Raw genomic sequence first — 10,574 nt, 5'->3', positions numbered from 1 at the left:
AATACACACTTTATACCATAAGTTGATACCCTATAAATATGTTTTCATATTTCTTTTAGCATTTGTCATGTTGGTCGATCAACAAATACCCTGTAAATGAGTCAGATATATTTTAAATACTTTTTCTGATGGATTCTATTTGAAACTCGTAATAAGTTCATACACTATAAGTTTTAATTCTTGAATTTATTTTTCCAATATATTGGAATTTTTTCGGGTAATATCTTTGTAACTTTTTTTAAATAATAAATTTTCTTTAAATTTAAGCAAAATATTATTAAATTCATAAATTAAATATACGATATATACGCATAGATTACGATATTATTCTTTTCATTATTTACTATCTAAAAATCAAGAAATTTATAGAATCAATAATACTTTAATGTAATATTTCACCAACTTTAAGCAACGTTCAAAAATTATTACAGATTCAAATTTTGTAACCTATCTTATGATATTATTATTTTTTTCGTTATTTTTTTTTTCTGAAAATCATGTTATTTATAGAATTATTAGTTAACCGAATAAGCTTAATATGCACATTTCTATTAAATGAATTGTTGTTAAATTCATAAGTCAAATAATCATCATTCTGAAGAGCAACAAATTTCTAAAATCTTTAATCTAATAATATTCTTGTCTTAAACAACATTTATCAATTATTACAGATCTTGTGCACTTTTTATAATTCCATAAGAAATACAAACAAAAACAGATAGCTTCCGTTTAACTGTCGAGCAACATTTGATTACACTTGCCGCGTCGCTGATATGAGGAGTTCTTATCATACTCGTATTAGCCAGCCATGTTTCGTCGGCGGCCCTCTTGACCAAGTTTTGTAGTCATGCAAAAGCGTAATAATAATAATATTGATGAATGGTTTGCTTTTTGTAACTTTTAAATATCGATTAGGTAAGGAAAGTGAAAGCTTAATGAATGACTTTGGCTTAAAGCGATTAAAAATCTATTTATACCACATATGATTTTCGTAGTTTTTTTAGCTATTGCAGTTTCTTCATTTCACCCCACGGCAAAAAGCTTGCAGCACGTTTAAGCTGTAAGCTGCCAACAAAAGGGAGAAGGGCTTGAAGCTTAAAAGCTTGTGTTGCAGTGCGAACTAAAAGCTTTGTACACATTTAGCTGCGAAATTCAAAAGAGCTTTATTAAGTAACTAATGCTAGAAAATGTTTTCAACATAAATATTTTATATGCTTCAATCTTACATTGGAATTGTATATTAAGCGGTTTTTTTGTTTAATTTTTAGCTGCAAATTGATAAAATTAAGAAATTTAATTTAATTAAGTTTTACTATTATGCTATATACTTATATTGGGCCAGGAAATATCTACTTTAATATATTCGTGCTTGCAGTATACAGCACTTTAGCTGAAGTACTTGAAAGACTAATTTAAATATTTCGTCAGATAGTAATTAGTTGCCATTATAAAGTTCAGGTAGAATTCATTTGCTAAAGAACTTTGCTTCCCATTTTCTTATTAAATGCCTTTTCTGGCTTATTTGAACTCTATTTAACCTCACTTTTTTGTACGTTACGTCAAACTTTGCGACAAAAAAGAAGATATACTTTTTATTTAGCTTTAAAAGGTAAAAGACTGACAACCAACAAATAATAAAATGATGTTTCTTTACGTATTCTAATAAATGTTCATGCTCGCTTATTTTATTCCAATATTTTATACTATTGTGGACTCAATATAACCTCACTTTTTATGGGAGTTACGTCAAGCTTTACGTTAAAGTAGAAGACACCTTATGTTTAGCTACAAAAGATGAAAGACCTACAAGCTAAGAAAAAGTAAAAATATGTTTCTTTAGTGTTCTAATTAAATGTTCATGCCCGCTTTTTTATTCCCATATTTATTTACTATGTTGGACTCAATCTAACCTCACCTTTTATGTATGTGCGTTACGTCAAGCTTTACGTCAGAGAAGAAGACACCTTTTGTTTAGCTAGCTTTGTATACAAAAAGTTGTTTTATTTATGTAAAAAAAAAAAGCGGATGAAAGCGAAATGAAAAATAAAGAGACCTACAAAGAGTAAAATCCAAAGAAAAGCAGAGAGTGCGATGCGCATGAGCGACGCTTTTGGGGTGGAGAGGGGGCGACTCTGACTCTTATTTTAATCGTCTTTGCGCAACTTTTGCCTGGAGACCTCAATGGAGTCGAGCCACAACTTGAGTTCTTCGGGCATTTGAGGCTTTTGCGCTGCCTCGGGATAGCTCTTGAGCAGCTCGTTGACATCGCATTTGGTGAGACACTGCTTGGAGAGGGCGACGGCGCGGACAAAGCCGTCGGTAAGTGTGACAAACTGTTGCTCCAAATAGATGGCCTTGTCGTCCCACCAGACGAGCTTCGTTAGGATCTTGTATGGATGGAAGATGGGAATGGTGCGACGATAACGCACACTGGTTGCACCTTGAACGGCGCCGCCTCCGCGATTGCGCACTTGCTCATACAGATTGGTGAGCGCATAGAAATGGAATCGGGCAAAGTCCAATTCACGCAAATAGCGCGCATTGTTCATGTGCTGGATGAAGATGTCCACATCCTGGGACGTGCAGAGGCCATAGATCGTTGTGGTCTCGGTCACTTTGCGTTTGCGCTGGAACAGACGACCGCCGAGGACTGTGAAAATGCAGCGTATAAAATAGTTGACATCCCACACGATGTACAAGATGAGCAACAACACCAGCCACGACATGACGATGATCTTTGGTTTTGGTTACGAGTTTAGCTGAGGAGTGAAAGAGAGAGAGAGAGTGGGGGGGGGGGAATGCAAAACAGGTTAGGCGGCGAAAGTTTTTGGAGTTTGATTTATAGTTCAATCCTCGGTGTGCAACGTGCAACAGTTGCATTGAACTCGAAAATTTTGTAGATTGCAGATTGCAGTCAAAGTATCGATAATCCATTTGAGTACTTACTGTGTATGTGCAAACGCGCGATAACGGACGTTTGTCGATAACGATTACAACAACGTAGACGACGACGCACGCTTACCAGCTTCTACAGTGGGCAAGTGATCGAAAGCAACTGAAGCGAAGACAGCAAGAAAAGCTTCGCGCAAGTTCAACCAAACACACAAACGAAAGTTAGCAAACGACGTTTCAAAACAGAGAGGCAAGAGAGAGCGAGAGAGTGGGAGAGCGTGTGAGAGCGCTTGTAAGTGAGTGACCAGGAGAACGATGTGGGCTTTGCACTTTAGTGAAAGCGCAAGCGAGACGCACGACACCTTAGCTTTTTTTTTTTTTTTTTATTTCTGTTTTTTCTTTCGCTTAGCTTTTGCGACGCTTTTTTTTCTTCAATAGCTGCGCTTGCTTCGCTTGACCCATGCAAATTTGTCAATCCACCTGACGGCGTGTGCTTCAAGATAACAGCTGACGTGACTGCCAGCTACCCTGTAAAAAATAGTAACCTTTAATTATTTGCTGTCACTTTTATATTTAAAGCTTGCTATATCACAACTGAAGCTTAGATAATGCAACCTAAAAGCTTTGTACTGCGTTGAAGCTTTTTACTAACTTTTACAAACTACAATAAGTGAAACTGATCAGCATTTGTATACCCCATTTGTATATATTTTCACTACAGGGTATATATAATATGTTAGCAGTCGGTGGTCGTAACTTAACCTGTTCAGATCAACTAAATATCCATAAATGCATATGTACATATATCACGAAGAATCTATTTGTTAAGACTGCGGTATTTGGAATACTTTGAAAACTCAATCCATACCTCTTCAATACACCCGCTTTGCGTGCGGCACAATAACAGGGTATAAGCCAATTCGAAATGATTAATACATAACGATTTTCGGTAAGCAACGCTTTCCACACTATTCATCAAAATTGGCTATAATAACACATATGCACACACATAAGTACATACATAGCTGATCACATTTAAGCTACCTCGACACTTGCAATCGGCAATTACAGGGTATCACGCGCGAAAGTTAACTGCTTGCAATTGATTCTGAGCAAACACTGACTGACGATGTCTCTTCTAGTATTTGTTTTGACAGCTTATAGACTGTTAACAATTTGATTACAACTTGGCCTTGAACAGGCAATGACTTGAAATTATGTTAATAAGTCTCTTACCTTTTGTCACATCTCACACTTTCGACCTCAGAGATCGCCGGTCTAGAGTGTAATGGGAATATCTTTTGCTTTTAGTAACTGCGTCTAGTATTTGGCATCACTTTCCTAATCACTCAATTAACAACCCAATGTGTGTAACTAAGATAAAGATGTCAGCTTTAAATAGATTGTATGATAAATGATCAGAATCGATCGAGACACAATGAAAAGTATATATACAATACAATATATTACAGATCATTTCCAATCGATCTTCACTATATGCACTTTGAGGTCATTGATCATTTCCCTTACAAATTGTGTTAATCAATTATATTGATCGTCATTTTAAGTACTTTAAAGTGGATGATCATTTCTCTTCAATTAAATCGATCATCACTTTAAGCACTTTCCAACACTTCCCGCTCTAAAGTACTCGGATCTGATTCAATTCAATATATAATAGATTATTTCCCAACTTTATTGTAGTATCGATGTTTACTTTATGCACTTTAAAGTGATTGATCATTTCTCTTCAATTAAATCGATCATCACTTTAAGCACTTTCCAACACTACCCACTATAAAGTACTCGGATCCCATTCAATTCAATATATTGTAGATTATTTCCTAACTTTATTGTAGTATCGATCTTTACTTTATGCACTTTAAAGTGATTGATCATTTCTCTTCAATTAAATCGATCATCACTTTAAGCACTTTCCAACACTACCCACTATAAAGTACTCGGATCCCATTCAATTCAATATATTGTAGATTATTTCCTAACTTTATTGTAGTATCGATCTTTACTTTATGCACTTTAAAGTGGTTGATAATTTCTCTTCAATTAAATCGATCATCACTTTAAGCATTTTCCAACACTACCCGCTCTAAAGTACTCGGATCTGATTCAATTCAATATATTGTAGATTATTTCCCAACTTTATTGTAGTATCATTTCTCTTCAATTATATCGATCATCACTTTAAGCACTTTCCAACACTACCCACTCTAAAGTACTCGGATCTGATTCAATTGTAGATTATTTCCTAACTTCATTGTAGTATAGATGTTTACTTTATGCACTTTAAAGTGATTGATCATTTCTCTTTAATTAAATTGATCTTCACTTTAAGCACTTTCCAACACTACGCGCTCTAAAGTACTCGGATCTGATTCAATTCAATATATAATAGATTATTTCCCAACTTTATTGTAGTATCGATGTAGTATCGACTTTATGCACTTTAAAGTGATTGATCATTTCTCTTCAATTAAATCGATCATCACTTTAAGCACTTTCCAACACTACGCGCTCTAAAGCACAAACCCGCCATGGCCTGCTGACGCATTTTTCGCGCCTTACACTTGGTAAATTCCCATTGAACCCTATTACACTTGTGACAATTAAAATTTCCCACTTTCGTCTCTGTTTACAAACACTTTCCAGCACTGTCCGCTCAAGTGGCACAGTGACGTTACCATTTCGACGAACACTAGAGCTACACAAAAACAACAATAAAAATAAAAGAAAACAGATTCAGCCACAAGTCACATTCATGATATAATGATCACATTCAGGCTGATCAAATTCCATGCTCTTAAGTACAATTGCTGATGCAAATAAAAGCTACGATCAAATTTCATGCATAGCACAAACATTTTGCAGCACTGAACTTTAAAGTTTGCATAGATTACGTATACGCAATGTTGGCAAGTTAAGTGGTCTTTGGCATTTTTTCACATCTTGACTAGACTAAGAATGTCTTCATACAGATTCAAAAAAGAGTGGCAAAGATATATACATATATGTCAGATCGGTTATAGCTGGAGTTCCCCTCTTAAAATTCACCATAAACCCCTGAGTTGACGCTATTTCCTGCTCGAACACACATGCTTTTATTGTGTTAAACTGAATCACAGCTCTAAGCACAGCTCTCATGACGCAATTGCAATCTTTATGCACTCTGCGCACTCTTTACAGCACTGAACTTTCAAGTGCAAAGTTGATTCAACTAAAGTGCTTGTGTAGACACACTTCAAAATAGATACTTAAGCATATTTGCTTGGAGTAATTTACATATTCAGGAAACGATGTTCGCAAAACAATTACAAGTATGTATGTTTGAGTTGTTGATCACTTTTCAACACTGATCCTTCAAAATTAAGAAAGGTGTTTCAGTTCATAAGAGATTTGCTCAAACTGCAACTAGAATCCATACTAAATAGTCTAGGTACTTTCCAACACTGCGATTTTAATAGTAAACTCTAAGAACCCTTGAACTTTAGTTCAAATGCTCCAATTCAGTAAAGTTTTGAGAAACCCTGATAGAAGCTTTAGTTGTACATCTCTTGTGCAGTCAAGCCTCGTTGCTTTGAACTTTCAACCGTCACTTTCCAACACTAAAGTTGACCTATGTTTCACTAACGATCGTCTTGAGGGTCTCAATTTAATCTCATTAAAGGGTAGAATACCTTCTTTCCCAGACTGGTATGTTTCAAAAGTAGTACCTTTATTTCCGACAGCCGCTTACCAACACTGGCCATTGAAGTGAAGGTCGCACAACCCTTTCCACACCCAAGAAACAACAAAACGTCGAAAAAAAAAGAGAAAAAGCAACATGCTAAAGTTGTTGGTAGTTCATCTAAGCACATATTCATATTCATAATCGTATTTACTCTAGACTAGCAGACACACACACACACACAAACGCACACACACATATACATTCAATATACATAGTATTACATTTATATTCGATAGTCGTAAGTATAGAGATGGTTAGATGGTAATTTAAGTTATGGGAAGGGATCGAGGGGGAACGTCGTAGCTTTGCATTATTGGTGTTTGTTATTGGATATTACATGGCATACAAATAGATTGGGCTAGGCTAGGCTAGGCGATAGATAGAGGGGGGGGGGAATGGAGACGGGATGAAGAGGGGTGCACTTATCGGACTAGGCCATAGTTGATAATTCAGACGTCTTACGAGCTAAAAGTTAAAGCACTCGACTCATGTAATAACATGCGTCAACATTTGCACAGTACACAACAAAAACAAAAAAAAACAGACACACACATACATTGTTGACATACTATCACACACACACACATATACATATATAGATAGCATAACAAATGGAAACGGAAACGGAAATGGAGGCAATGCAACTGCCGAAATTCAAATTTCCATCAGCCTAGTTCGATGTTTGTTTCATTTCGTCTCGATCAGTTTGTTGGTCAGCAACCGCTTCGCAGATTCTTGCTGGACATCTCATTGTACTCAATCCATTTGCCCAGCTCCGGGGGCAACGGTGGCTTCAGCTTCGTCGTGCTCGTCGTCACATGTCCATTCTCCGCCTGCGATGCCTCCAACGTCGCCGCCGGCGTCGCCGTCGCCGTTCCCATCCCCACTGGCTGAAGGCTCGCCGTGGAGCTCAGTGTGTGCCTCGATGCCGCCGCCTGCAGCGGCGTTGCTGCTGTCTTCGGGAGCAGTTCGGCCATGACGGCCTCCATGGCCACATCGATGACCCGCTGTCGACAGATGACAATGCAGTGGACGAACTTGTCCGAGGGTCGCACAAAGCGATGTTCCATGAACAGCGACTGTTCATCCCAGTAGATAATCTATGTGAACCCAAAAAGAAAACAAAAGGAAATTAATTTCAATACATGATAATGAGTCTCTAGTCGTCTACGCACCCTGGAGATGATCTTGAAGCGGCGAAAGGGACGAATGAAGCGACGATAGCGTATGGTGGCCGCTCCCTGAAACACAGAGCCACCAAGTCGCCTGATGGTGCGATACAACTGTGTGCGCTCATAGAAATCGACGCGGGCGAAATCCAATTCACGAAAATAGCGTGCGTTGTTCATGTGATACAGCAGCGTGTCCACATCGGTGCTCAAACAGACACCTGTCAATATACACACACACACATAGATGAACAAAAGGTCAATAGCAAAAAGTAAAAAGAAAAGAAAACATTTCAAGGGTGGCCCAACGAATCGCGCTTTGAAGGTAAAGGTGGAGGCAACCCCCATCATCATCCGGTGGAGAACCAACAGCTGGCTGGCACAATTGCACAACCCGAGTACACTCGACAGCCAATTACCCTGGCTAGACTTCACTTGTTAGCTTAACTAGATAAATATTCTATTTAACAAATTTATAGAGCAGATGAAACTTTAAAATCTTTCTTCTTTTCCTAAATGAAAGTGAAATATTGAAAATAACTTTAAGCTCAATTCTAACTAACTTATTAGTACTTGAAGTAGGAACTTTAAGCTCACTACTTACTATCTTGTTAGTTTCTTTATTTTCAAAATTTCAATAAGCACAAGAAACCCTTATAGCTGAATTGAAAAAAATTGTATAAAACACCTTAAAAATCTGTAATGTTTATAATATTCCTTATATTCACGATGCTATTTCCTACTTACTTCTCCCAAACTTCTTCACGCAATAATATTATATATTGTCATCTAATCTATTTATTTGAACCTATTTACTCACATCTCCCAAACTTCTTCACGTAATATTATAAGTTAATATATTTCTTTATATCTGTTTCGAAGGTCTTCAAAAAAAGTTCGTCTAATTAAATGTTCTACTCTTAAAATCAGAAATAAATATCTGTTAAAATTGCTCAGATCGTTTTCTTTAGATGGTCAGTGATATGCATTAAAAGATACAAGTAGAAATAGGGATTTTTTAAAAATTAAACTTTAAATCTCGAGCTAAGATAGATACTTTCAGTGATTCACTTAGTTTTAATATAGTCAAAAGACTACCTTGTTTCTAACTTTTCCAAGATCTAATCAGATAGTTGTCATTAATTATTGAGTTTTATGCTATGCTATTCTATAACTATTTTCATTTCACAAATCGACAAACTACATTAATTACATTCTTAGTAAGCAAAGATTTTTCCTATACATTAACTTTGCTATCAAATTTAATAGGAAATTATAGGCTTTTCCTGTATTTTATAAGTTTTGCTATCAAATTTGTTAGGATTAATCCTTTTAGTTTCCAATATCGATGGATGCTACACAGTGGAAACACCGAAATGCGTTTCAAGTGTGTCCACTGCACCGTTACACCCCCTTGTGCGTTGTGTTAAGGGATGTTGCATGTCTTGTTGCAGCTTTATATAAGCAACAACGACAACGACGGCGACAGCGGCTTACCATTGACTGTGGTGGACTCCAGAATGTGGCAGCGACGCTTGACGAATCGCGCCAGCAGCACACAGAGGCACATGCGCAGGAAATAGTGCAGCTCCAGCAGACCATAGAGCAGGACGATGGCCAGCAGGCAGCTGAGCGCCACATAGCACAGCTGTTCCATCGAGGAGGCTGTGTGACAGTGACTGACTGGTGACTGCTCCTCTTAGTGGTTGGTATTCCTATTCCTATTCCTATTCCTATTCCTATTCCTATTCCCGTTGCTGTCACTGTGACTGCGATTGTGACTGCGATTGTGACTGTGACTGTTCCTGTGTTGTTTCCTGTAACTGTTCCTGTGTTGCTTCCTGGGTGACTTTACTGTTAATGTTGGACAGCGGGAAACCTCTCAAGCGCTATGTATGTGTTGTTGTTGTTGTTTTCTTTTTTTTGTTGTTGTTTTTTTGTTGGTTTGCGGGGTTTCTCCAAATGTTGTTGTGCTGTTGCTGTTTCCTCTAGTGCTTCTGATTCTTCTTCTTCTACTACTACTACTGCTTCTTCTTCTAGTGCTGCTGCTGCTACTGCTGCTTCTTCTTCTTGGTGGGTTGATGTCCTGGCTAAAGTTAAGACTCTAATGCTGACGCTGCTTTTTTCTTTGTTGGAATTAGGTCATGTTTCTTGACGTTTTGACCGCGACGCCGCATCAGGTGATACGCACACACACACACACACTCACACACTCACATACACAAAGCACAGAGCTGTGTGTGAGCGCAAGCAGGCGAAAGGACAGCACACAAGGAATAGCAACAAAAAAAACACACACAGTTAACTGTTTATAACGACGGCAAGAGCAGCAACAACACCATCAACAAAAAGCACATCACAACATCATCAACAACAGCAACAACAAAAATCGAAAAGAATGGTTGACTAGCAGAACGCTTGGCTTGGCTTGGCTTGGCGGCGTTTAACCACAGTTAACAAATGTTTCTTAATTCGCAATTCTCGCGAGCGAGCGACCGAATGAACGAACAAACGAACAATAACAACAACAACAAGAGCAGCAGGCGAACGGGGTACCAACAGCAACAAAAAAAAAAAACAAATCAAAACAAAACGCGCGCCAAACAACCGCAACGGCAAACAGCGCACTAAAAAGTTTTTTGGCCAATTCACTCGCTGTTGCCGGACCAAAAACCCAAAGTCGACGCCGGCGTCGACTGCGACGGCGGCAGCGGCAGCGAATGGCGTTGAACGACAAATGTCGCCGCGACTGCAACTTGGCGACGTCT

General features: G+C 37.9%; 2 protein-coding genes across 3 annotated transcripts; both read right to left on the bottom strand.

Annotated features, from left to right (window-relative positions):
- Positions 1-1,981: 1,981 nt before the first annotated feature.
- Positions 1,982-3,073, bottom strand: LOC117577746 (protein THEM6). Of its 2 annotated transcripts, none has more exons than XM_052008350.1 (2): positions 2,964-3,073; positions 1,982-2,759 (listed from the first exon to the last, which is right to left on the bottom strand). In XM_052008350.1, the coding sequence occupies exon 2, from the start codon at positions 2,724-2,726 to the stop codon at positions 2,145-2,147; it is 582 nt and encodes a 193-aa protein (XP_051864310.1). In that variant the 5' UTR covers positions 2,727-2,759; positions 2,964-3,073; the 3' UTR covers positions 1,982-2,144. The 2 variants fall into 2 exon arrangements, with proteins under 2 accessions (XP_051864310.1, XP_034118548.1); XM_034262657.2 differs by having other exon boundaries at positions 2,947-3,068.
- Positions 3,074-6,663: 3,590 nt separating this feature from the next.
- Positions 6,664-10,459, bottom strand: LOC117567143 (protein THEM6). Its single transcript, XM_034246959.2, has 3 exons — positions 9,304-10,459; positions 7,813-8,027; positions 6,664-7,737 (listed from the first exon to the last, which is right to left on the bottom strand). The coding sequence occupies exons 1-3, from the start codon at positions 9,461-9,463 to the stop codon at positions 7,351-7,353; spliced, it is 762 nt and encodes a 253-aa protein (XP_034102850.1). The 5' UTR covers positions 9,464-10,459; the 3' UTR covers positions 6,664-7,350.
- Positions 10,460-10,574: the final 115 nt, after the last annotated feature.

This window comes from Drosophila albomicans, chromosome X, assembly GCF_009650485.2.
Source record: "Drosophila albomicans strain 15112-1751.03 chromosome X, ASM965048v2, whole genome shotgun sequence".
Lineage (NCBI taxonomy): Eukaryota > Metazoa > Arthropoda > Insecta > Diptera > Drosophilidae > Drosophila > Drosophila albomicans.
The sequence above is the reverse complement of the archived record's forward strand: the minus strand, read 5'-3'. Positions and strand labels throughout refer to the sequence as shown.